This window comes from Lissotriton vulgaris, chromosome 6 (assembly GCF_964263255.1).
Source record: "Lissotriton vulgaris chromosome 6, aLisVul1.2, whole genome shotgun sequence".
Taxonomy (NCBI): Eukaryota; Metazoa; Chordata; class Amphibia; order Caudata; family Salamandridae; genus Lissotriton; species Lissotriton vulgaris.
The window spans coordinates 1,657,480,985-1,657,507,294 of NC_141694.1; the positions used below are offsets into that span (position 1 = coordinate 1,657,480,985).

General features: G+C 46.1%; 1 protein-coding gene across 3 annotated transcripts in view; it reads right to left on the reverse strand.

Moving 5' to 3' along the window:
• Positions 1–26,310, reverse strand: part of UBR2 (ubiquitin protein ligase E3 component n-recognin 2) — a 1,804,160-nt gene that overhangs the window by 698,212 nt on the left and 1,079,638 nt on the right. For all 3 annotated transcript variants that reach the window (XM_086927821.1, XM_086927820.1, XM_086927822.1), the window contains one exon: positions 8,698–8,879. In XM_086927821.1, the coding sequence (XP_086783947.1) occupies positions 8,698–8,879 (182 nt within the window). The remainder of the gene's footprint in view (positions 1–8,697; positions 8,880–26,310) is intronic.

Below are 26,310 nucleotides of genomic sequence, written 5' to 3' on the forward strand. Positions count from 1 at the left end.
TTGGGGCGTAGGGGCGTAGCCCCACCAGCCACCACATGGACCCGCATCGCTGCCGCCGGCCGCAATCCTTCTCTAAATAAAATAAATACATGCAATACATTCATTGCAACAATCAGCCGCCAGGTGGCCTGCGGCAGTTGCGCAATCCCGATAGTTGCGCAATCCCGATGGGGAATTTACAGTGCGCATGCTTGGGAAAGTTGGGTACTTCCTCAAGCATGCGCACTGTAAGGTCCCCAGCGGGACCCAGGGGTGCTGTTCGCCTGCCACAGCCCGGGTTCACAAAGGGTGACAGGGCGAGCAGCAAATAAGCCCCCCTAGCCAATCCTGGTGCTGCAGCCAGCCCCAGGATTGGCTTGTCAGCCCCGCAGCTTCCATCATTGGATGCCGCGCGTGGGGGTATTTGCAATTGGCTGGTTTTCGTGGCAGCCGCAAGCTGAGGAGCTAACAGGACGAGAACCCCGTGCAACATTCCGCTCAGAAAACGCGCAGCCGAGAAATAATCAGCACCTTTCCGTCTACAGTCTACTGGCACATGTGTCTGCAATCTGGGCCCAGGGACATCTCCCACTCTGAAAGCAATACGTTAAGGCACAGGGTAAGTCTGACAACACATGCCGCCGTGACATTCCTGGCAGCGCTCTCGGCCTCCACCAATAAGCACTTATTTGAGAAGGGCTTACAGCAATCTGTTCGCATTTCCCAACTCACCCCGGGCCCTGCACAGACTTGACAGCGCGCGCTGCGGTCCTGGTAATGAGAAGCCTCCTCATACTTCGCAAATACTTACATTTTCCACAAACAAAACGGCGAGAGCAAGGATCTAAGAAGTGAGCCTGTTTGTTTAACAATCGGAATTACAGCTGTGCTAAACGTTTTACTAGATGGCTGAAAGGCAGCATTTGTTTTTGTGGGCCCCATGCTGGGTGCGAATTTTGGAAAATTAAATTGTAAAGCATTACTAATCACTCCAAGGGCGTATGCACGTTTACATGACTTTGAGAAAATACATTTGGTCCAAATCAAATATCCTTTACTTTCTTAAATATCATATTTGTGCAGGAGCCACTGCTTTCAAAACAAAATGTGTGTTTCTTTAAGTGGGTTTAGCTTTTATTTGAAAGTTCTAGTGGGAAGCCCAGTTGACCAGTAGCACATGGTGGGTGTTTCGCGCCCTCTGACGACCTGCTAGGATTTAAATTACAGCTATAGTTTGGTCTTGACCCCTGCTGTTTTAATTAGCTGCACCCCGACTTACTGATTTAAAGTGGCATTTTAAACCGAAAATAATACCCTCGTGTTTTTTACCTGATCAAAGTTGCCTGGCAATTCATAAGACCAATGTGTGCAGCCACATTTAAAGCAGGTGCCAACTGGCATGATGTATGTGTGTGTGTAAATGTGTAAATGTAATTCGATTTATATAGCGCACTTTAACCCAGGGGCCTCAAGGCGCTTGCTTAGGGAACCCGTCCTGGTATTCCCCTGTGAGATACCCCGGCCGGGTATCCCCAAGGTGAGCTGCACGTTTATCTTCAAGCCCATATTACATGAGATGGGGATATTATTACGTGGAGTTATCTTTTCCCAGCGCCGAGGAATGGGCATTCCTGGATGGTGGTGTCATGGAAACTAGACAAACAACGACAAAGTTGTACATTTCAAATAATTCCAAGGACCAATGCAGACCCCAATTTGGTCAAATATTTACTTTTTATAAAGACCAGGAGTAATCCCTGGCCAGGGATGGAATAACCCCCAAATTGGTGGAAGTGTGAGGGTAGTTGTTTTTCCCTTGGAGGTGTGTATTTAAAGTTATCAAGTGCATACAAACTTTGGCAAAGCATTTACACTAGGGTTAACGTACTCCATGTACTTCCATGAAGGAACGCTGGAAAACTGTGACTGTCCCAAGTTTCAAGCAGTACTTCTGGAATACTTGTGAATTCCCCCAAAAAGTGTACCCCTCCACTTAACCTAATAATCCACATTTGTAAAGCTCAAACAATCACCCATGAGGGAATCTAGGCGCTGGGGGCCGTCGGGAAGATTAAGCAAGCTATTGCCCAGAGTCACATGGTGCTGGGCTAATCTGCCACCGGTGCCGGGGATCGAACCGTGATCCCCAAATTCCGGAGTCAGTCTCCCTAGCCGCGGCACCACTCCTCTTCCTAAGCACCCATGAGGTAGTTGTATATTTTTTGTGTGAATCAGACTCATTGAAACAAAACTCAGGACACCTTTGGGTTTCTTTACAATCAGATAGAAAGTGTTGTAGGCTGATTACGTGACCTAAATTGTTTTCTTATTACAGGAACGTTCTGACATCTCTACCAAACAAATAACGTCACTAGTCACTTGTAATAACTTATTACAAGGTGGTAGAGAAATTGCAGCATGCTTGGTTCCACATTTGGCCAGTTGACTATAGCAGGCATGCACTTGAATCACATCATGACGTACTTTCCAGAAATATATGCTTTGATGTAATATAAATGTGCTTGTCCCCACTAATTATATTGAAGAACGTACCCCCAGCTAGGCCTACATGATAGGAATGGAGCAAGTCACCTCTGTGTACCCCTGCATCTATCTACAAAGGTACCCTAACTTCAGCCATGTGCATCTATGTGGTCATGTAACTCCTCAGTGACTTGCAGTATCATTATGCACAGTTGGGTGTACATTATCCCGTATATGTTTAGGAGGTTCGACAGTCCAGCTGGAACGCCAGGCGATAACGTTTTTGAGCTTAGATCTAGAGAAGAGTGATAGATGAATTAAACATGCCTTCTCAAAATTAACCTTGTTTACTTAAATCAAAATCCTACAGCTCACACGACCATTGCAGCAGCACTTTATTCATTAACTATGGTCATATATTAGGGGCGTGGACAGCCTGCGATTGGCCTAACCCAAATCTATCAGATGCCAGAAGAGATGATAAATTCTACAATTTATCAATGGTATAGATATCGTTTTGATAAATTAAACTTTAGTTAACAGTGGACAAACGCAATTTCCATCTGGCAATTTTTATTATTTTGTGAAATGATTATATATTCTCATACAAGACAATGAAATGATGGCCAATAGAAATTAAGCTATATTTGTTTTGATGTTGGTGTCCATGTTTTCAATATTGCTGTGAAAAGCATTACTTGGCATTGCATAGGTACACAATATTGGTAAAGGTATAGCGAACGGTATTTTTAATCCTATTTATACATTCAGGTTGATATACTACCTTCAAGTTTAACAGCTCTGCTAAACAAACATTAATGTGTCAGTGAGACAATAGAAATATATGATTTACAGAATGATTTCTTTATTTAGCAGCAGATATTAGACTATTAGACTCTAAATACTATTTTGACAGCAGAAACCTTTCAAGTATTATAAACTTTATTCTGTAGTAAATGTATGGTTCTGGTTGAGAGCTTGGCTGCTCCTGGAGAACATGTCAATCGATTAGCCACCAGTAAGAATTTGGTCCTCATCGACAAATGTTTTACTTTTTGGGCATTCACAAACATTTGCAATTTGTTGGTGTTTCTCTCTTCAAACAAAGCTTCTGCCTTTGTCGCCTATAAAACACAAAAATTGTGAAACCGTTCATATCCGGATGTTTCCCACTGGATGGAAGCCAGTACCAGTCCATATGATTGCAGAGAAAACGCTTCTTGAGTTCTTTGTAGGGACTTTGCTGTCAGGTTTGTCCTCTGGTTTTAATCGTTAGCTGAAGACAATTATTTTCTGTAGGTCTCTCATACTATATAATAATATGCACTAATTCCCCAAAGAGAGTCACATTTGTTACATGCCACTGTCTTGAGGATGCTGGAGCGATGCCATGATTAGATGCCCCATTGGCTATACTTGATACTAAAGGTAATGGACTCCTCGCTGCCCATCGCCTAGCATCTGCAGGATGTCAAAACCTGATAAGAGCCAGAGCAGGGAGGCATGTTGCCGCCAGCATGTGGCAGTAGGAGCAGTGAGTTTTTTAGTGTGAGACCATTCTGCCTGGGGCAGTAGGAGAGTGTGCACCCTTTTGGCTTCCTCCAACCAAAGGAAGGTAGCCACAGTACATTTTAAGTCTAAAGCTCATGTAATTGGTGACGAGAGGGCAGGTGTTGTGTGTGTGTGTGTGCATGTGCATGTGGTGTGTGGGTTTTATTTCATCTTCGGCTCTGAGCTGGATGGAGTAAGGGGCAGGCTTTTGTCAGGCAGAGGGGCACTGAACTCCAGAAGCTCATTCACGCCTCAGTGCAGGGGAACAGCATATGCTGCGGTGACTTGTTACAATATCAATTGTGAACTGCACGTTTTGAAAGTGCAAGGTGTCACTGCAGCTATATTCAAAGGTCTTTTTAATTGTACCCCATAAATGTTTAAACATCCTTTCGTTTTTTACTGCAGTGCGTGTGTTGTACTAAAGTATGTAAACCTTTGACCCCTTTGTTTACTGGGTACCAGTGAAGCCCCGGGTAATGTTTGTTGCCACCCTATATTCGTCCCTCTGTCTGTCCCTCTCTAAAAGATGCTGGAAATTCAGTTGTTTAGTTCGGCAGATTGTGGGTCCGCAATAGCTCTGATTCACTTAATTGTTTCAAAGGCAAGTTTTTTTCTCAATGGGCCTTTGATTAGGATGGATTAAATGATTTAAACTGACCGACAACAGGGTATTTATTCGAATTTTGTGATAAGGTTTATTATCAATATTATTAAACACAATTGTTTTATTACATTTATGTATCGTTACATGGAGCACAGAGGGGCTTCCTGGCACCTTTATTAGAAAACAAAAAAAATGACCACATTTCTTGTCAAATTAATTCACGCTAAGCAACAACCAACTGAAAATGAAAGTGACTTTTATTGGTGTGAAAGCTGTGGGGTTCTCTGAAAGGAGTGAAGCACTTTGAATTAAATAACTAAGCTCTGTGTATGTGGTAAGGTCTTCAGTGTGTCTCACTCTCTCTCGCTTTCTTTTTCACACCATTTTCCTCTGCACTCTCTCTCTTTGAAACATGCTCCCATGTTCCTCCCCATGTATTCCTGGAATCTTGCACCTGCATGCCTCTCAAGCAGTCGTTCTCCTCTCCAACAGTTTCCATTCTCTCCTTTTTGTGCATACTTCCTTTCATCTCCTCCACCTTTCCATGTCCCATGCGCACAGAACATGCCCCTCCACTCACCCGTGAGCACTGCATCCTCGTTTCCTTTCTTTGAGTACATATTTGACAGTAGTGTGACCCCCTTTATATGCGAGCTCACAATTGGCACACTACCATTTTCAAGATGCTCGCAGAGAGGCCAAGGACTGAATGTGCCTGTTGTGTGAATACCTTTATCACCAGTGCTCAATTTGAGCAGGTGCTTTCAGGTGCCCAGCACCAGCACTTCTTTTGCTATTCCTGCAGGTGATGGTTTCAATATTAATTGCCCAATTTAAAATAAAAAGAACCACATACCTTGCATGGTGACGGGCTAGTATGTTTTCATAGGGAGGCATACATCTGTTCAGCAGATAACACGTGCATGACCTCTTTTCAAATGTTTGGGTTCTAATGAGCACTAAATATACATTTCCTGCACAGACCAGCAGACTACCTCACAGAAAGTTTCATTTCGTGTATAAAGTGCCTCAATTTTTTGAATAGCACACAGACTTTACTGTGAGTCCTCTTTCATTCACTCTTATAATTTCTGAGTGTTATGTTAATCAACATGCACGCAGAGGTCGCTGGTTCACCCAGTATGTACGATAATTGCTAAAATGCAAGGACCGTTTTAGACAGTCCTACTTGGGACAAAAAGAGCATGCAAGTTGTTCAGAGTACTGAACGAACGTTTCTTTTTGTTTTCTCATTGCTTTTCCTTACCAATTTTACCTGCCCGACCCACAGATCTTCTTTTTTCTTGTTGACAAATACAGGTAGGATTTTTAGTACGGAATAAGGATATCAGCACGAATTATACGCACTGATACACAGGGGTATAAGGTTAAATTAGGGTATGCACAGATTTACTGATCCGACACATCCGCACAACCGTAGCTGACCCACATAATACACACGGGTGAGGAGCTTGTGTTTTGTTTTTGTGGGATCTCATTTCAAGGTTAGTTCTTAACAGTGCATTCAAAGCAAGTTAATCAACACAACGTTCACTGCTCTAGATAGATTTCTGGTATGTATACATGCTGGAATTGGAGCCATGATCTCTTTTGTATGCAATTCATTCTAATTTAGAGTCTCACAACTCTCTTTAATTTCACCTGTTCACGTGGGCAATCGGGCCTGTGTACCTTTTTTGACCACATATGAATTTAATTTAATTTGATTTATGGAATTTCGTATTGAAATAATCACCAGTGCATGACATGCCTGTGGTATAGACAACCATTGATCTTTGCATGATATGCCTATATGATTGCCATTATGATATACATTCCTGCAGGGGCATTTGAAAGGTTGTATGTTCTAGTCCGCCTTTTTGCACGTGGCTTCAAAACGCTGTTATAATATGGATTCTTTAATTCTGCTTTTTGCATCTGGGGACACGTGACCAGCCCAGGCCTGTCTTACTTTTAAATGTTGTTCATGTGCCCCGAGGTTTATTCCCTCATTGCTTCCCCAGTGACTTCCCAGCCAAAAGACAACTGGATCACCTTCCAGCAGTATCTGAGTCTGAAATGTGTCTCTGTTATGTAATGCTCACCTTAAATTTAGCCTTTACTACTCACATCAGTGGCACCTCCTGTTGTGGTTGTGGGCAAAGTTTTATAATTGGGTAGCTCATGTGCATTTTCATGACTAATAGGTGAGACAGATGCTAGTCTATAAGCGATCCTTGGGGATGGTCTGAGAACGGTTCAAAACATTTTACTCCTCTGCATGTACCATTGTTGCTTGCTTGGCATCAGTCATGGGTCATTGACATCCCATTCTAGTTGCTAAATATTCTGATTTAAAGCTGTGAAAACACAAGGAATCTATTTACTCCACATCAAAAACTGTTTATTGGTAATGGGGTAACAGTCAGTACCAATGTTGTAGGGCAGGATCTTGATATGGCTGCCATCCTTCCATCATGCTGCCTTATCCATGGTTGCTGAGTCCATCTTAGAATAACTTCACTCTGTCAGTGCCACCAATTGCAATGATTTGATCTTTCCTTGTGTCATCACCCACAACAAATTCTTCTACTCTTAGAGCTGAGATTTTCATAAAAGTCTTATAGTCTGAATTCAGCACCTGAGCGTAATAGGACAGAATGTATGAAGCTCTGTGGTTATACTGAATAAGCAGCTACCTATGTTATGCCATCTATTAATGTAATAACTGCACTTTCACAATTGCTTTATTAACCTTCCTGCTTTCTCAAATTTGCTTGAAAATGCACGATTGTTCTTCCTTTTTTTCAAAATTTTCTTGGGGGGGGTTATCCCCCCAAACCCCCCTTTTGGGGTTCGGGCTCGCTCGATACGCACGCTCGCTACGGTGCAGTATGCAAATCACTTTGCGCCCCACCACTTTCAAATGTCACCCACCGCCCCTGTCTAAACCCCCTGCCTATTGCTATGAACTGAAAGAAATACATTAAAAATAAACTAGATCCTTCCTTCTCCTATTCCTTAAATCAAAAAAACAGAACATGTCCACCACTCAAATAAATGTCCTGTTTCCCTATACTAACTCACATCCACCTCCCCTTTACTCACTTAAAACCCCCTCCTACAGCTATAATCCAAACCAAAAAATAAAAAATGTCTAGACCCTTCGCTCTTTTATCCCTCCACTATTCCGTTCCAATTCAAATAACTGGCTCACATGTCCACGACTCAAATTAATTGCATGTGTCCCTATACTAATTACCACTAATCCTGTTTCGGTTCTGGAGTAGCATACTACTCATCGAAAAGCGATTCAGCACCTCATCAGGGGTAGCAAGCTCTATATAAATGCAAAACTTTTCCCTCTTCTATCCCTCCACTATCCTTTCCAATCCAAATAACTGACGAACATATCTACCACTCAAATTACTTACATATTTCACTTTACTAATTCACCACTAATTCTTTATGAGTTCTACTCGCTGAAAAAGCACTTCAATACATCATTAGGGGTAGCAAAAGCTATATAAATGCAGTTACAATACAATACAATACAATAACCGGGCCATGAAGCAGTGACTCCAGGATTAATGAATAGTGAAGACTACCTCAATACGTTGTCTTTAAGATGAACCTTAAAGCCCAATGAAGGAGGCCTGTTTATTATGGCTTCCGCTGCTAAGTAAGGAAGATATGGTAATTTCGTTTTATTTAGGGGTTAGTAAAAAGTGAAGATAAACGAAAAAAACTGGTACTAATTTGATTCAGTGCTTGACATGAAACTTAAGGAAAACAGTCATCCTAAAAGGCAGCCTAGGCCAAGAATGCATTTGGAAAAACTAGAAATGCAGCTGAAGTAATAATCCCACTGACTCTAGAAGACAAAGTAACAGCATAAAGGGATGTTTTCAAGGGAACTTTTTAAGATAGGAGCGTGCAAATTCAAACGCGGAGACAAAGAGGTCCCACTGTAACGTGTCCAAATTAAATAAAAAAATACATGTGAATCCTTTCCTTGTTAACATGTGATAGACAAGGTTTTTTTCTCTGCAATTTATTTTTAAAAAACACTTTACCTGTGATCAAGTTCTAATGAAGTTGATGCATCTAGTCCTTCTAATGTCTGCTGGAAGAGTTCCTTGTTCTCATCAATGAAATTCCTCTGCATTTGAGACATCTGAGCCATGACCTTTTCTCTGCGCTGTCTCGCAATCTCAGCTTTGCGCTTCTTCTCAGCTTTATCTTTATCCCGTATACTCTGAAAGAACAATAGCGAGGAAGCCATTAGGAACTTAATTTCAAATGTAATTAAAGGGTAACAAACAGAAAAAGTCCACCATACATCTGTTACAGGTTGCAAGTTTGTCTTCAGATCACACAGCATAGTCATGTTGTCATTTTATTACGCCTTTTATAATATATGCCAGCCTGCAATGCTAAAATAAAAACATGTCTAATTTTCTTATTACAGTCAAGTTTTGATGTCTGTTCAGAAGTATTGAGAAACAGACGTAGCTAAAATGCGCTGTAAAATGTTACAGTTGAGTTGTGACGTTATAATGCTTCCGGCCAGCAGCCAAAGTGAAATATGAGTAACAAGACCGTAATTACAGCTGCAATTTAAACAACAAAAATGATGACTACATTTTCATAGTTATGATCTGTTTTTCTAAAATGAACAATGATTGGCATAAAGTAGACCTCTTCTGCAACATGTTTATCTTGTGCATCTAGCTCCCAACGGGATTGAAATTATCTTGGGATGTTACTTCTCAGTCTGAGCTCTAGTTCTTAATTAAATATGAATTATTTTAAAGCAAAAACAAGAAACACGTAGCAAACACCAAAGATTTGAGTGGGTTGTGGTAGGAGTGATGCGTTACATGTATTATAAGGAATAAAATATCTTCTGCCATAGGTTAAATGGATATTTGCAAGTCACTTCGGAGTTTCATGATGTAAATGTAAATGTAAATGTATTGCGATTTATATAGCGCACGTATCACCCGAAGGCATCAAGGCGCTTGCCTTGGGAACCCGTCCTGGTATTCCCCTGTGAGATAACCCCAGCAGGGTATCCACAAGGTGAAAGCCAGGCATCCCGCCGCGAGGGGCCATAGTGGAGATTAAGCAAGCTATTGCCCAGACCCGCAGAGTGTGAACCCGTGAGTCGAGTAGGCACCAGAACGAGAATTATCGAGTCCGTGGAATTTTTTAGCCCAAGACCCGCCGAGGCGGGGAATTGAACCCTGGTCCAGGACCGATCTCAGCTTCCGGGTTTGCTGCCTCTAACCCCAGAGCCACACTTCTCCACCTAAAATAAGAACTTGGCCTTTTGCCTTTGGTCATGGAATTCCTCAGTGACTTGCAATATCTTATAATCTACGGAAGAGGGTATTTTAACTGTAATAGTAAATATCTTGATAATTCTTTTATTCAGGCTGTAGAACGTGTGCATTCAAGTTCTCTGGTGTTCTACAAGAATATGGGTACTCACAAACTTTCACTCAGGGGTCAAATTTACAGTGTGGTTTGTGGCTGAGGGCCGCACTGGTAGGGGCGGGGTCAGTGTGGGGGGGGGGGGGGACATAAGCAAAAAAAGGAAAAAGCTACTTACCAGTATGTATCTGTTCTCTGCATGTAGAGCTGCAGTCGTACACTTAGCATTAGATCACCACCTGGTGTTGGGCTCGGATGATTGCAGGTTGCTGTCTTCTTGGAAGAAGTCTTTGTAGTCACGAGATAGGTGACTCCTCCCTTGGACAATACTGCGCATGGTCATCGACTCCATCCTCAGATTGTTTTTCGCCATATTGGGAAATGATGGAGTTAGTAGAAGTAAAGAGAAAGGATGTCCATGCGTGTGCATCCAAGTAAGATGAGAACTGGAACGGATACAAGTCCCGGGGAGGTGGGAGGGCGTGTACGATTCAGCAGCTCTACATGCCAAGAACAGATGCATACTGGTAAGTAGCATTTTCCGTTCGACGCATATGAGCGGCAGAGTGTACACTTAGCATCGATTGTGCAGCAGTGTCTCCCCTAGCGGTGGTCGCTTGTATCCGTTGCAGTATTTTGAAACAGTGTTCTAAGAACAGCATGGCCCACTGCAGCGTGCTGCTTGGCCTGCACATCAACACAATCGTGTTTAGTGAAGGTGTGTAGTGTAGACCATGTTGCTGCCTTGCATATGTCCTCTAGTGGTATATTTCCTAAGAAAGCCATAGAGGCTCCTAGTCTGCTAGTGGAGTGCGCTCTAGGAGGAACTGTCAGTGTACATTTAGCTTTTTGATAGCATATTTGTATACACTTTACAATCCACCTGGCAATCACCCCTTTAGAGATGGGGTTGCCTTTGTGTGGGTCTGTGTAGTATAACAGAGCTCTTCTAACATCTAAGGTGTGTAAAGCCCTTTCTGCAACAGAGTCTGGGTTTTGGAAAAACACAGGAAGCTCTACCGATTGATTAAGGTGAAAAGGAGTGATAACCTTTGGCAGAAATTTTGGATTAGGCCTAAGAACTACTTTATTAGGATGTATTTGAAAAAATGGTTCTTGTATTGTGAATGCTTGTATTTCACTAACTCTTCTGAGAGAGGTGATGGCAACAAGGAAAGCAGTTTTCCATGTTAGAAATTGCAATTCACACTTGTGTAAAGGCTCGAAAGGGGGTCCCATGAGTCTTGTACGGACAATGTTCAGGTTCCATACCGGATCAGGTGGTAACCTAGGTGGGAATATTCGTTTTTATCCTTCCATGAATGCTTTGATTGCAGGTACTCTGAAGAGCGATAGATGTTGCCTATTCTGTAAATAGGCTGCAATTGCTGCCAGATGCAGGCGTATGGAAGAATAAGCCAAATTGGACCTTTGTAGATGTAAAAGGTAACAAATGATATTCTGGATGGAAGCATCCAGTGGATCAATGTGATTATTGTTACAATATATTGCAAATCTTTTCAACTTAGCGGCATAACACGCTCTGGTAGTGGGTTTCCTAGCTTCTTTAATTATGTTCATACAGTCTGGTGGCAGGTTTAGGTACCCGTCGATCTTTATAAAGCAGAGGTAGCCCTTTGGAGCCCACTGTTAACCAAGGTTTTTAATGCAGCAGCAATGACTACGGCTCCACAGGTCTGGGGGGAGTCTATTATTATCCCGATTTATAAAAAAGGTGCGAGAGAAGAGGCAAAAAACTATCGCCCGATCTCACTACTTACCGCCTCCCTAAAAATTATGAGCAGGGTTCTATTGAGTCGCCTGGAGGACTGGGCCGAAGAAAAAGGTGTCCTTGCGGACTCCCAGTTCGGATTCCGTAAGGGGTTAGGCACGATAGAACAGTGTATAAATTTGGACCTTATTATAGGCAAATATACTCGTGCCAAGCAAGGCTCACTGTTTCTTTGCTTTGCCGACCTTTCCAGTGCCTTTGACCTGGTAAACCATGGTCTGTTGTGGTCAACTTTACTGGATATGGGAGCCCCACGGGAAATCATTTACTTCCTGGCCGAATTGTATAGGAACCTATCGGCAAAGATACGCTATGGGCAATTAGGTGAGTGTTCCCCGAATATCCCGGTAGGCTGCGGTATTAGGCAGGGATGTGTCCTTGCCCCCCTCCTTTTCTCCCTTTTTATTAACGCCATTGAGTCTGAATTACGTGCAGTCAATGCCGACGCACCAACCGCAGATGGTATGCCCATTCCAATACTGCTTTACGCGGATGACGCGGTCCTACTTTCGAGAACCCCCCTTGGGCTGCAGAAACTCATGGACAAATTTGTGGATTTTATCAAAGGGAGGAAATTAAAAATTAATAATTCAAAAACTTTTATTTTGGCCTGCGGCAAGAAAGTTAAAAATCAAAGACCTTTTACAGTTATGGATCATACAATACAAGTGGTTGAAAAATTTTGCTACTTAGGTATCACTTTTAATAGCGGAGGGATGTGGGCCTCTGAAATGATCAATGTCAGAGCTAAAATGGGCAAGTGTTCTTTTGGTATATTCAAGTTCGCATCAAAGTTAGGCTCCAGGCGGATACCCGATATGTTGTACCTATATCGCCATAAATGTGTTGCCCTGGCCCTTTACGGTTCAGGTGTTTGGGGCCATTGTAATCATAATGTGCTCCAGGTGGAGGAAAATACATTTCTTAAAAAGCTTTTGTGTCTACCATCCTCTGCATCAACAAATCTGATCCATCGGGAGGTTGGTCTGGATCATCTTTCCGACCTAATCAGTCTAAGACCTCTTCTAGTGTGGAGATCTATCTGGATCAAGGAGCAGACGGGGTTCACAAAAAAGATCATTTTAGACTGTCTCCACTTGGACAAATGTTCCCGTATCCCCTGGCTCAATTATATCATTCATGCATTTAAAGATGTTTTTAACTTAAGTGTGCGTGAAAACCCATCCTGTGTTATAGACATCCCCAAGAAAGAGCTTAAATATGTATTTTTAAGGGCCAGTGCTGTGAAGCGTAAGGCTGCTACTTTCCAGTATTCTACACATGTTTTTTATGATAGATATAATATGGTAGGTCCGGGATTCGCAGGATACCTTAAATTGGTTACCATTCGTTCTCATCAATATGTATTGACAAGATTGCGGATGGGGACCGTTCATTTGCTTGTTGCGTATCCATATATTAAGATTCACACTACTGCCCCCTGTCCATGTGATGGGATCACAAAGCAAAGCTCGGAGCACTTTTTATTGTTATGCCCCTTTTATCTTCATCTGCGTAAAACCTATTTGAAACCACTTTTTAAAAAATATAATGTATCCACTATTGAATCTGCCATGAGGCTTTTATTTGGTCTTGATTCGCATGATATCTGCTTTTTTACTGCTGTATATATTCTAAAATCGGTACACCTGAGAAATAATATGTCCTTTGACCCATGAATATGTTCTAAATAAGCTGTATTTTTGTGTATTGTATGCTGTATGTATGTACTTTTATGATTATTATCAACTAATGATCGAATAAAGTTTTTGAATTTGAATTTGAAGTAACCAAACTCTAAGACTTCAGGAGCCAGATCGCCAAATTCAGTTGGCTTGGTTCTGGGTGTCTTATTTCTCCATGGTTCTGTGTTAACAGGGAGGGTGTGAGCTGTAACTTTTGATGTGGAACCAGTGAGAGATCTAGTAGTGTGGTGAACCACGGTTGACGTGCCCATGTGGGAGCTACTAGTATTAGTTTCAGAGACTGTTGTCTGAGTTTGTGCACTACTAGTGGAATAAGTGGGAGAGGTGGAAAAGCGTACGCAAATCTGCCTGACCAGTTCATCCATATCGCATTCCCTTCCGACCGTAGGTGTGGAAACCTGGCGGCGAAGGTTGGGCATTTTGCATTTTTCGTGGGTGGCAAACAGATCTATCTGTGGATGCCCCCACATTTGGAAGAATGGTTGAAGAACTTGTGGATGTATTTCCCATTCGTGAATCTGTTGTGACTGTCGACTCAACAGATCTGCTATCTGATTGTGAATTCCTAGAAGGTGTTCTACTGTCAGGTGTATGTTTTGATGAATGGCCCATCTCCAAATGTTCTGCGCGAGCTGGGACAGTTGTAGAGAGTGTGCCCCCCCTGTTTTTGTACATAGTACATGGCTGTCACATTGTCCGTCCGGATTAAGACAGCTTTGTTTTGTACTTGTAATTGAACCGTCTTGAGTGCTAGGAAAATTGCTAGCAGCTCTAGATGGTTGATGTAGGAAGGTGGATATCTGACTATGGTTACCCCCAACTTTTTGCCTAGTGTTTAGCTGGTTTTCGACTTAGTTGGCCTGGGGTCCTGCTATTCAGGGCCCCAGGCTATCTGCACTCTCCTCAAAATGGACTCCATGTACCTTAGGTACATACCTAATTGGATATTGGGTCACCTTATCAGCCCCTGTATAGTGTACCTTAGGTACCCAGGGCATAGGTGCACCCAAGGCCTACCAGGGGCTGCAGCATGTATTATGCCACCCCTGGCTGGCCATCCATATTGAAACAACTGGCTGATCACTCAGCTGGGGCAAGGTCGTGTAATCACCCCCTGCTTAGGTGTAGTATCCCTACACCTTCTATATATATATATATAGACACATAGTTACCTATAAGTCACTCCTATGGCAGGCCTTAACAATCCTGGAGGCAGAGTGCTTGGTAATATGTGAGATGGTGCTCTAGCATGAGCTGAGCCTGTCTGCAGCTTTCGGAACCATGTCCTTATAGCTGTTCTATGATATTGCCATACCATATACTCTTAAGTGCATTATAATCCTCGCTGTTAATGCTAACTTTGGTTTGGCTTTATCAAAACATGTCGTGTAAGGTGTCATACACTTTGGAATACTACCCCCTCGCCAATTCTGGCGACAGGGGTAGCATTCCACCCTTCTAGAGGGAAAAGACATGTTAGAGTACTGTACCCGGTTAAAGTTAACCAGAGCCCCAGCATCACAAAATGGATGCTGCTGCCACAGACTCAAGTCTGACCTCCTGCTGCTGGGAGTCCTTCCAGTCAGTGAGGCCTGGACAATAGGTTTCCTGCCTGGGGAGCACCACACCAGACAGGACTTTGTGTATTAGGACAGGGAGGGCTGAAAAGAAACAGACACTGCCTGGAGCACTCTAGGTGCTCCATGCATAACCCAGTTCAAACCGGTTGCTGGGGCACTCCAGACCCAGCTTTGGCGCGAAACTGGACAAAGAAAAGGGGGTGTAACCACCCCCCTTCCTGGTCCCACCCATAGGAGGGACCTAGTGAGTAAACCAGCCCCCTTTGGTTGTATAAAGGTAGGAGCTGACCCAGGAGACTTTAGATTAATCCTGGAATCGACTTGAGACGAAACTCTGGACCATTCAACATTCATCTAAGCTGAAGACTGAAGAAATCTCCCTTGTGGCCAAAGAGTGACCACCCTGGACAACCAGGCACCATCCAGCAACTCGGCGGCTTGCTTTGTCCCCGTTCCCGCCGGAACCTGAGCACAGAGCCTGACCAGACCTCGACTCCTGGACCTCTCTGACCCCACTGCACGACTCCAGCACAGCTGAGCCCCATGGAAGGCGTCAGAACCCGTGGAACTAGGCAACTTGGAAAGTCTTGAATTTGCTAACAGCGCAGCTCCTGAGGCCTCCTCGAAGCTGTGCACTGGGGACTGAGACACCTGACATCGAGCTCCACCTGCACCGAAGACCAGCCCTCCACACTCCATGTGATCTGCGTGGGGCCCTTCTGCTTGTGTTCTGCTCGACGCGTTGTCCGGTTGCTGGCCTATTGGCTAGTAGCCCTGTGGCGACGATCCTCTTGAAAATCCATCGCTGGTCTGGTTGCTCCAGACTGACCGTCGCTTCCCTGAGAAGGTGAAGAAATGCGTTACTTACCTGTAACTGCAGTTATCCAGTATTAGTGTCTTTCATAGATTCACATGCCTGAATCATTCCCCGTCGTCGAGACGGGAGCCTCCTGTATTTAAAAAAGTAATGTACTATAGACATACATAGAGAAGAATAGGCCTAAGGATCCCACCTTAGTGGCCTATCTATGTCCTTTTGTAAAAAGGACCAAAGTAAAGAAGCCAACCAATCAGCTACCACCTCCTTCTAGAACCTTCCTGTCAGGAGCCTAGGTCTCTCAGATTTTCGTACGCACCAGCTAGGTAGGCGTAAACTTGTTAGAGAGATAGGTGAGTCCTTCCAGGGGAGGCGGGAGGGTGCATGTGAATCTATGAAAGACACTAATACTGGATAACTGCAGTTACAGGTAAGTAACGCATTTCTTATCCAGTATTTGGGTGTCTTTCATAGATTCACATGCCTGAATCAGAGTAGCAAGCAATATATTATGCACATTTTTGATGGACATCATATATGAGTCTGTAGATAATACATATCACGCGACTGCAAACCATCAAAATGCATTGTCATGTAAATATTAGTAAAAGAATGTGCATACCAGTAAAGGATGGAGGGATGTCGGAAGGCTCACCTCACTGGAATAGATGGCGAAGCACTGCTTGGCCCACTGCTGCATCCTTCATCAGCTCAGTGTCCAGGCAGTAGTGTCTGGTGAAGGTATGCAGTGACTTCCAGGTCGCCGCTCTGCAGATGTCCAGTACCGGCACTCCAGCAAACAGTGCCGCAGACGTGTACAAGGCTCTTGTCGAATGAGTTTTGACTCTTGCATCCAAAGGTCGTCCGGCCTTGTCATGGCAAAAGGTGATCGCCGAGGAAATCCAACTTTAAATGCTTTGTTTTGATAGGGGCATGCCTTTCCATGGTCTACTAAAGGCAACAAAGAGTTGAGTTGATTTTCGAAAGTGTTTTGTCTTGTCAATGTAGAATTTAAGACATCTCTTCAGATCCAACGAATGTAGAGTTCTCTCGGCTACAGTGGTAGGATTTGGAAAGAATGACCTGAGGACCACTGGTTCGTTGAGGTGGAAGTCCGAAGGGACTTTCGGAATAAACCGAGGATTAGTTCGTAAGATCACTCTGTCCTCTCTGAACTGAATGAAAGGATCTTGAATTGAGAGAGCCTGCAACTCACTGACCCTTCTAGCAGAAGTCAAAGCCAGGAGGAGGGCCGTTTTCCATGAGATAAATTTGATGTCTGCCCTATGGATGGGTTCAAAGGGGTGCTTCATTAATTGGTGAAGGACCACATTGAGGTGCCACGACGGAGAGATCAGCCTTGGTTGTGGGAAAGACCTGTATAGACCTTTAAGGAACTGCTTTATAAGTCTGTCTGCCCACAGGGATGGACCCTTAGGAGTCCTGGTGAATCTTGAGATCGCCGCCAGATGCACTTTAATGGATGCGTGTGCAAGGCCCGATTGTGCCAGATGTAGTAAGTATGGTAGCAGCTGTTGTGGAGTGATGTGTAAAGGGTGCAGGCCTTCGACCACACACCAGGAGCAAAACCGTCTCCATTTTAATGAGTACGTTTTATTAGTGCTGTCCGCTCTAGCCTTTGCAAGGACGTCTCTGCACTCCTGCGGGATGTTTATATGGCTGAATTCACGGTACTCAGGAGCCAAGCTGACAATTTTAGAGGGCTCAGATTCGGGTGGTGTACCTGTCCTTGGGACATTGTGAGCAGAGCTGGATGTTGACGCAGGCGAATATGTGGCTGGGCAGAGAGGTGGTGAAGGTCCATGAACCAGTGCTGCCTCGACCAAAATGGGGCGATCAGAATCAGAGTGCAGGGCTCCGACTTCATCTTCCTGAGAACCCTGGGTATCAGTGGAAATGGCGGAAAGGCGTACGCAAAGATGTTGCACCATGCAATGGAAAAAGCATTTCCGAGGGTTCCTGGTTGGTGATGCCTGCTTGCGAAGCTTGGGCATTTGGCGTTGTTTCTCGTGGCAAAGAGGTCTATTCGCGGAGTTCTCCATTCCGCGAAGAGGTGTTCCAGCACTTCCATGTCTAGTTCCCATTCGTGGGATGGAGATCCCTGTCTGCTCAAAGCATCCGCCAAGACGTTGTCCTTGCCCGGGACGTACTCTGCTGTCAGCGTTATCCCGTGTTCAACAAGCCAGTTCCAGACCCTTTGCGATTCGCGAGATAGTGAGAGCGATCGCGTCCCCCCCCCTGCTTGTTTAGGTAGTGCATCGTCGTGGTGTTGTCTGTTCTGACGAGCACTGGGGAGTTTTGAATGCGTGGCAGGAAGGCTTGTAGAGCTAGGAAGACCGCTCTTAACTCCAATAGGTTGATGTGGAGCTGGGTTTCCTGTTCTGTCCACTTGCCATTGATCTGGAGTTCTTGGAGGTGTAGGAGAGTAGGGTCTGCAATCCTATGATCACCCCAGATTTTTGCTTTTTGCTTTTTGCTTCACTGGTTTACGACTTTCCCTGGCTGTGGGCCTGCTAATCAGACCCACAGCCTAGCTGTTCCCTCTCTAAATTGACACACATGTACCTTAGGTGCATTTACCAATTGGTACTGGGCCACCTTATCAGTCCCTGTACAGTATACCTTAGGTATCCAGGGCATAGGTGTACCCAGGGCCTACCAGGGGCTGCCGCATGTATTATGCCACCCCTGGCTGGCCATCCAAATCTGACACAACTGGCTGCACGACAGCTGGGGCAAGGTGGTGTAATCACCCATTGCTTTAGATATAGTATCCCTATATCTAACCCTAAAATGGACACATGTATTCCTATCAGTCACTCCTATGGCAGGCCTTATCAATCCTGAAGGCAGAGTGCGTGGAATTATGTGAGATGGTGCTCTGGCATGAGCTGAGCCCGTCTGCAGCTTGCGGAACCAAGTCCTAATAGCAGTTCCATGATAACGCGTACCATATACTCTTAAGTGCCTTATAATCCTCGCGGTTATTTGCCAACTTTGGTATCGCTTTATCAAAACATGTCGAGTAAGGTGTCATACGAATTGGAATACTAACCCCTCGCCAATTCTGGCGACGGGGTTAGCATTCCACCCTTCTAGAGGGACACGACATGTATGTAACTGTGAACCCCGGTTAAAGCTCAACGCAGCCTCAGCTCCAAAAAATGGATGCTGCCACCACAGACACAAGTCTGACCTCCTGCTGCTGGGAGTCCTTCCAGTGAGGAGAGCTTGGACAAAGGGTTTCCTGTCAGGGGCGGTGCTAGCACCATCCCAGACAGGGTTTTGTATATCCCAGGTAGGCAGGGCTGAGAGGAAGGTGACTGCAAGTGGCACCCCGGTGCTCACTGTGCATATGCCGGCTTGAACCAGTTCCAGGGGCACACCAGCCCCTGAGCTGGGGAAAGTCCGGACAAAGGAGAGGGGTGTAACCACCCCCCTCCTGGTCCCACCCATGGGCAGGACCTAGTTGCGTGCCAGCCCCTTTTTTTCAGAATAAAGGTAGGAGCAGGCCCCCTTCCCAAATTAGATAATTCTGAATCTTGACTACTTTCCACGAAAGGACTCTTGACTATTTCTGAAGACTCTCCCTTGTGGCTAAGGAGTAGCCACCCTGAACCAGCGGGCACCATCTAAGCGCTTGCGGTTTGCTGCACGTCCATCCTCCGGATCAAGACTGACCAGCTCGACGAGACCCGGATTCCCTGGCATCTCTGACCTCTACCTGCATCATCAGCCCAGCTGAGATTCGTGGGTGTGACGAGACCTGAGGGACCGGCCATCTTCAAAACCTGCACGACGCTTATCCAGCACGACCGCCGAGGGATCCTCGAGTGAGTGCTTTGGGGTTTGAGAAGCCCTAACCCTGAGCAGCTCCAGCACCGAAGTCCAGCCCCCCAGCATCCACGAGATCTGCGTGGGGCCCTTCTGCTCTTTGCTGCTCACCGCGTTGTCCGGTCACTTGCCTGCTGGCTAGTGGCCCTCCTGACGACGAACCACGACGATTACATCGCTGGTCTGGTTGCTCCAGACTGGCCCTTGCTCCCTTCCAAGAGAGGAGCACCCCGGACCCTCCTGGTCCACTCCAGATGCCATCTTGACTCCACCGCGTGGGCTTGACTTTGCCAAGGTTTGTTGCCCCAATCCTGGGTTCAGCATCGCCAACAGCAGACACCTTCGTGGGACAGCTCGCACCTCCATCCTGGTCGCCGACAACGCCTCCTGGTCCGAGGGACAGCAGAGTCCAGCGTGGCCCACTCACCTGGTCGAGGTGACTTCATCCGGTGCCATCCTGGTGGCCACCTATCACTGGCTAGTGATTAAGGACTGAGTCCCCTCTGCTTTCAGGTCGTCTCCATCATCGATCCAGGCTTGGATCCCTCCGAATATCTTCACTGGTCGCCTGCCAGCAACTTCTTCTTTCAGGCTCCATAGACTTCAACGAGGATTCCTGACGTCTTTTGAACCCTATGCAGCCGCAGCCCCTGGGCTAGGTAACCTGAGCATTTCGGTGCTCCAACATAGGTTCACTATCCAAGTGTCCAGATCCTTTGTCGTTTTCAGTCTAGCTAGTCGGATTCGTCCGATAACAGTAACTTTACGAATACTAGCATCCATAGACTTTGTCTCGCATCCCGCTTGAGAGTGCACACTCTGCACCCGATCTCCCTAGGCCTCCTGCTCCTAACCTTAGGGTTCTGTAGTGTAGTCCTAGCGATCCTGAAGCCTCTGGATCTTGTTACTTACCTGCTAGTATTTTGCATTCCACTTTTAGAGTATATGGTTTTTCGTGCCCCTCGGGCATTTGTGTAAATTGTGCAACTTGAAGTATTTTCTTAAGAGTTTTGTATTGTGCTTAGCTCCCTGACTCATAATGAGATCAGGGTAGACTTGTTATAAATAAATATCCTTTTATTTTCATAACAACTTGTGTGGTGTCCTTTCACTTGGTGTTCAAGGGGTATATGTGATGGTATAACAGCTGGCTTAACACGCCCTCTAGAGTTTAGCCTAAAGACTGCTCTTGTCCATGCTACTAGGATAGCTGGTCTATAAGGTTGACTTACAACCAATCATCAATAAGGGTCATTTGAAATGATACACAGTGATCACTAGAATAGTGAGCACTATATATCAGGCCAACTTCTCACAGGAGGACCGCTCCCCAGCCTTCTAGGGATGCGTCCGTTGTTATCACATGCGGCTCTGCAGGAAGCAGGAACGGCAGTCCCTGTGACAGGTGTTTGAACGATCTCCACCACTGTAAGTGGTTGACCATGTTTCGAGTGACTCGTATCCGGTCCTCGAATGATCCTGTACTTTGTGTCTATTGGTTTGTCAACTCCTCCTGGAGTGGGCGCATCTTGAGGCGGCAGTGGGGTATGAGCATGATACATGAGGACATCATGCTGAGGAGGGACTTGAAGGTGCGGACCGGTAAAGTCTTCCTTGATGCCACTGTCGTGGCCAGGGAGATGAGTTTGACTTTCCGTTCCTGAGAAGGGAAAGCCTTGACACGTTCCGTGTCTAGTGTCGCCCCAAGAAATGTAATGACTTTGTTGGGCTCCAGTGCAGACTTCTCGCGGTTGAGGGTCAAACCTAGACGCTGGAAAATATCCAGACAGGCGCTGGAGGATTTGGCTGCGCCGGTAGCGGATGGTGCCTTCACCAGCCAGTCGTCCAGGTATGGGAAGACCTTGTGTCCTTGTTGACGAAGGAAAGCCGGCACAGGTGAGAGGCATTTGGTAAATATCCGTGGGGCAGATTTGAGGCCAAACGGGAGGACACAAAATTGGTAATGCTGCCTCGCTACAGCAAATCTGAGGTATTTCCTGTGCTCTTTGAGGATAGGAACATGGTAGTAAGCGTCCTGCAGGTCTAAGGACGTCATATTGTCCCCTTCCTCCAATAGTCCCAGGATCTCCTGGAGTGTCACCATACGGAACGATTGTTTCCTTAGGAACACGTTGTGTGCCCTGAGGTCCAGGATTGGTCTCCACTTTTTCCCTTTCTTGTGGATCAGGAAGAAGTGGGAGTAAAAACCTTTTCCTTTGTGGGTTGGTGGAACTCTCTCTATCGCTCCCTTCTGTAGCATGGAAGAGATTTCCTGCAGAAGCAATCGTAGGTGCCTGTGGGACCGTTTGCGAGGTGGTGTTGTCGGGGGGATCGTGACAAATTCCAGGGAATGTCCGAATTGAATGAGCTGGAGAACCCACCGATCTGTTGTTATCAATCTCCAATTTTCGAGGAAGTGTGTGAGTTTCCCTCCAATTTTGAAGAAGTTCGATGGTGGATGGACTGGCCATTGACAAGTCATTGGCGGTTGCCAGCAGGTTTTTTCTGGTTTGTCCCTCTGTAATTAGACTTGCCGAAGTCTGACGCCGTTGCTGCTGTTGTCGCGGTTGGTATTGCGTTCTGTTTTGGCTGTATGAATAGGAGGACCTGTTCTGGTATGTGCCTCTATAAGAAGATTGTCCTCTATTTTTGTTTTTCGCGAAAGGACAGGTTCCGGAATTGCAGTGTTCCAAGGGCTTTGGCAGTGTCCGTGTCCTTTTTGGTAGTATTTAAGGCTTCATCAATCTTTTCCCCGAAGAGATGTTGGCCGTCATAGGGCATATCAATAATCTACGTCTGCACCTCCTGGCGGAAAGAGGTGGCTTTGAGCCAGCCTTGTCTTCTGAGTACAGCAGCACCTGCCAGTTGCCTGAAACCGGTCATGGCGACATCCATTGCGCAGTCAATGAGCTCAGAGGCAGATGTCTGGAATTCCAAGAGGAGTGATTGAGCTTCTTCCTTAACATCCTCTGGCAGGTGAGATAGGTAAGGTGCAATATCTGCCCAGAGTTGCAGATTGTAGCGGCCCAGAAGTGCGATGGAATTTGCCACCTTTACTGTCATGGCCGACGTGGTGGAAAAACGCTTGCCAATAGTATCCAGTTTTCTGCCTTCCTTGTCAGGTGGTGTTGACGAACAAGTTACTTACCTTCGGTAACGCTTTTTCTGGTAAATACAATATCTGCCTGTGGATTCCTCACCTTGTGAATATCCCCTTGCGTCAGCAACATTCGGAAATTCTTTTTGTAGCTTCGCGTGGACGCGGACGTCAAAGAGACACGGCTCCGCTCGCGACTCCGCTGGCGTCACCGACGCCTATAACAGGTCCACGCCGGCGTGATGACATCAGTTCCGCCCATTTTTCCGTGCCTTCGAGGCACACGGACGGACCGATGACAGATATATACACAATATACACAGTATAGAAATCAAGGTAACACACACAGTGTGAAGTAAATGCAAAAAAAATTTGACAATAAAATAATTCATTAAAGATAATCTGGCAAAGAAGAGTGGACAACGGGGAGGCGGGTGGGTCAGTGAGGAATCCACAGGCAGATATTGTATCTACCAGAAAAAGCGTTACCGAAGGTAAGTAACTTGTTCTTCTGATAGATACATCTGCCGTGTGGATTCCTCACCTTGTGAATAGAGTCCCACAGCAGTCCCCACTCCCGGAGGAGGGTGTACACTCTTCTAGACCAGGAAATCCTGAAGGACAGAGCGCGCAAAATGACCGTCCCTCCTCACTTCGGAATCCAAGCAATAGTGCTTCGCGAAAGTGTGGAGGGAAGACCAAGTTGCCGCCCTACAAATATCCTCTACAGGCACACCTCTAGCCAATGCAGAAGTCGAAGACTTAGCTCTAGTCAAATGAGCCCTTATGCCCTCTGGTGGTTCCTTACCGGCCAAAGAGTAGCAGATCTTAATGCAGAGGACGATCCATCTCGACAAAGTCCTCTTATGAACCGCTCTTCCTTTCTTGCAGCCAGCAAAGCCAATAAAGAGCTGGTCATCCATGCGACAGTCTCTAGTTCTGTCCAAATAAAAAGACACCGCCCTCTTGGGGTCAAGACGGTGTAATATCTCCTCCTCCTTGGAAGGGTGAGAGGGAGGATAAAAGGTAGGGAGGGTAACGGATTGACCAAGGTGGAAAGGAGTCACCACCTTTGGCAGAAAAGCAGCCCTGGTCCTAAGAACCATTTGATCAGCATGAATGGATAGGAATGGGGGCTTGGAACTAAGAGCTTGAAGCTCACTTACCCTCCTTGCCGAGGTTATTGCAACGAGGAAAACAGTTTTGAAAGTCAGGAGCCCCATAGGACATTTGTGAAGAGGCTCAAAAGGAGCACCCATTAAAAATGTCAGAACTAGATTCAAATCCCACTGAGGCATAATAAAAGGGATAGGAGGGAACTTATTAGTGAGGCCCTTCAAAAACCTCAAAACTATAGGAGATTTAAACAGAGAAGGCTGGTCAGGCAAACAGATAAACGCCGACAGCGCTGACAGATAACCCTTCACGGTGGCAACAGCAAGACCCTGCTGTGCCAGAGAAAGGGCAAACTGGAGAACATCAGATAAATGGGACCTCAAAGGGTCTATGGACTTCTCCCTGCACCAAACAACAAACTTAGACCACCTATAAGAATAGATGGACTTAGTGGAGTCACGCCTGGCTGACAAAATGACATGCACCACATCGTGAGGGAGAGAAAAAGAAATCAGGTTGCCCCGTTCAATCTCCAGGCATGAAGGTGTAAGGTCTGGAGGTGGGGGTGTAGAACCTGCCCCTCCATCTGAGAGAGGAGATCTACCCTGAGAGGGAGACGGAGCGGCGGGTGAGAGGAGAGGTGGAGAAGGTCTGAGTACCACACCCTTCTTGGCCAATCCGGGGCGACCAATATGACTCGGGCCCGGTCTTGGCGAATTTTCCTCAGAACCCGAGGAATCAAGGGTATGGGAGGAAACGCGTAAAGGAGTTGCGAGCTCAACTCAACTGAAACGCATCCCCCAAGGCTCCCTGCATCGGAAACTGGAGGCTGCAGAATGACAGGCAGTGAGCATTCTCGTGAGTGGCGAATAGGTCTGCCTGAGGAGTCCCCCACATCCGAAAGATGTCGATAACTACCTCCGGATGGAGCCTCCACTCGTGATCGGCAGAGAACTGCCGACTGAGACTGTCTGCACGAACGTTCTGAACTCCGGCCAGATGATTTGCCATCAGACAAATCTGATGGTCCTGAATCCAGGACCAGAGACGCAGAGCCTCTCTGCAGAGACACTGCGACCCTACCCCTCCTTGCTTGTTGATGTACCACATCGCGGTTGTGTTGTCCGTCAGGACCTGAATTGACCGCCCGCGAAGGGAAGGGAGGAAGGCCTTGAGCGCCAGACGTATCGCCCGCAATTCCATAAGGTTGATGTGAAGCAACCTTTCCTCTGGAGACCAAAGACCTTTGACCTCCAGGTCCCCCAGATGAGCACCCCACCCGAGGGTGGACGCATCCGATATCACTGTGGCCACCGATGGAGGAATCTGAAAAGGCTTCCCTTGAGACAGATTGCCTTCCACACTCCACCAAGACAGATCCGCTGCAGTTTCTCCGGAGATCTTCACTGGCTCCCTGAGATCTCCTTTGTGCTGATACCACTGCCTGCGGAAGCACCACTGGAGTGCCCTCATGTGCCAGCGTGCATGGTTGACCAACAGAATGCATGAAGCCATCAGACCGAGCAGGCGTAGGACCTTCAGGACTGGAACGACCGCTCCATTGTAAAACAAAGGAATCATCTCCTGTATGTCGTGAATCCTTTGAGGAGGAGGGAATGCACGACATACAGTAGTGTCCAGTACCGCACCTATGAACAGGTTGTGCTGTGAGGGCACCAGGTGAGACTTGGGTACATTTATTGAAAAACCCAACCTGTGCAACAACTGAGTTGTTTCTTGCAGATGATGGAGCACCTTCTCCGGCGACTCCGCTTTGATCAGCCAGTCGTCTAGATACGGAAACACATGTATCCCCGTTCTCCTGAGATGAGCTGCCACCACCGCCATCACCTTGGTGAAGACTCGAGGCGCAGTAGTAAGACCAAACGGAAGTACCACAAACTGGTAGTGTTGTGACCCAACCGTAAAACGGAGATACTTTCTGTGCGACTTCAGGATGGGAATATGAAAATACACATCCTGCAAGTCGATCGACACCACACAAATCTTGTGTGGCCTCACACAAATCTTCAAAAGGATCCTCAGAATCCTGTAACTCCCCTTCTTCAGTATCCGAATATTGATACCTTTACTCTTCCAGAAGTCTCTGTGCCTTTCTCCGAGACCTTTCCTTCATAGTAGAAGCCAACGGTTTCTGAATCGACTCCGACGGGGTCGGAGCCGGCGTCGAACCAGACGTCGGACGAGGCTTCTCAGCACGAGGTCGGACAGAATCCTGCCTCGGAGTCGTAGGCATCGGCGTCGATGTGACCGGCGTCGACTGAGT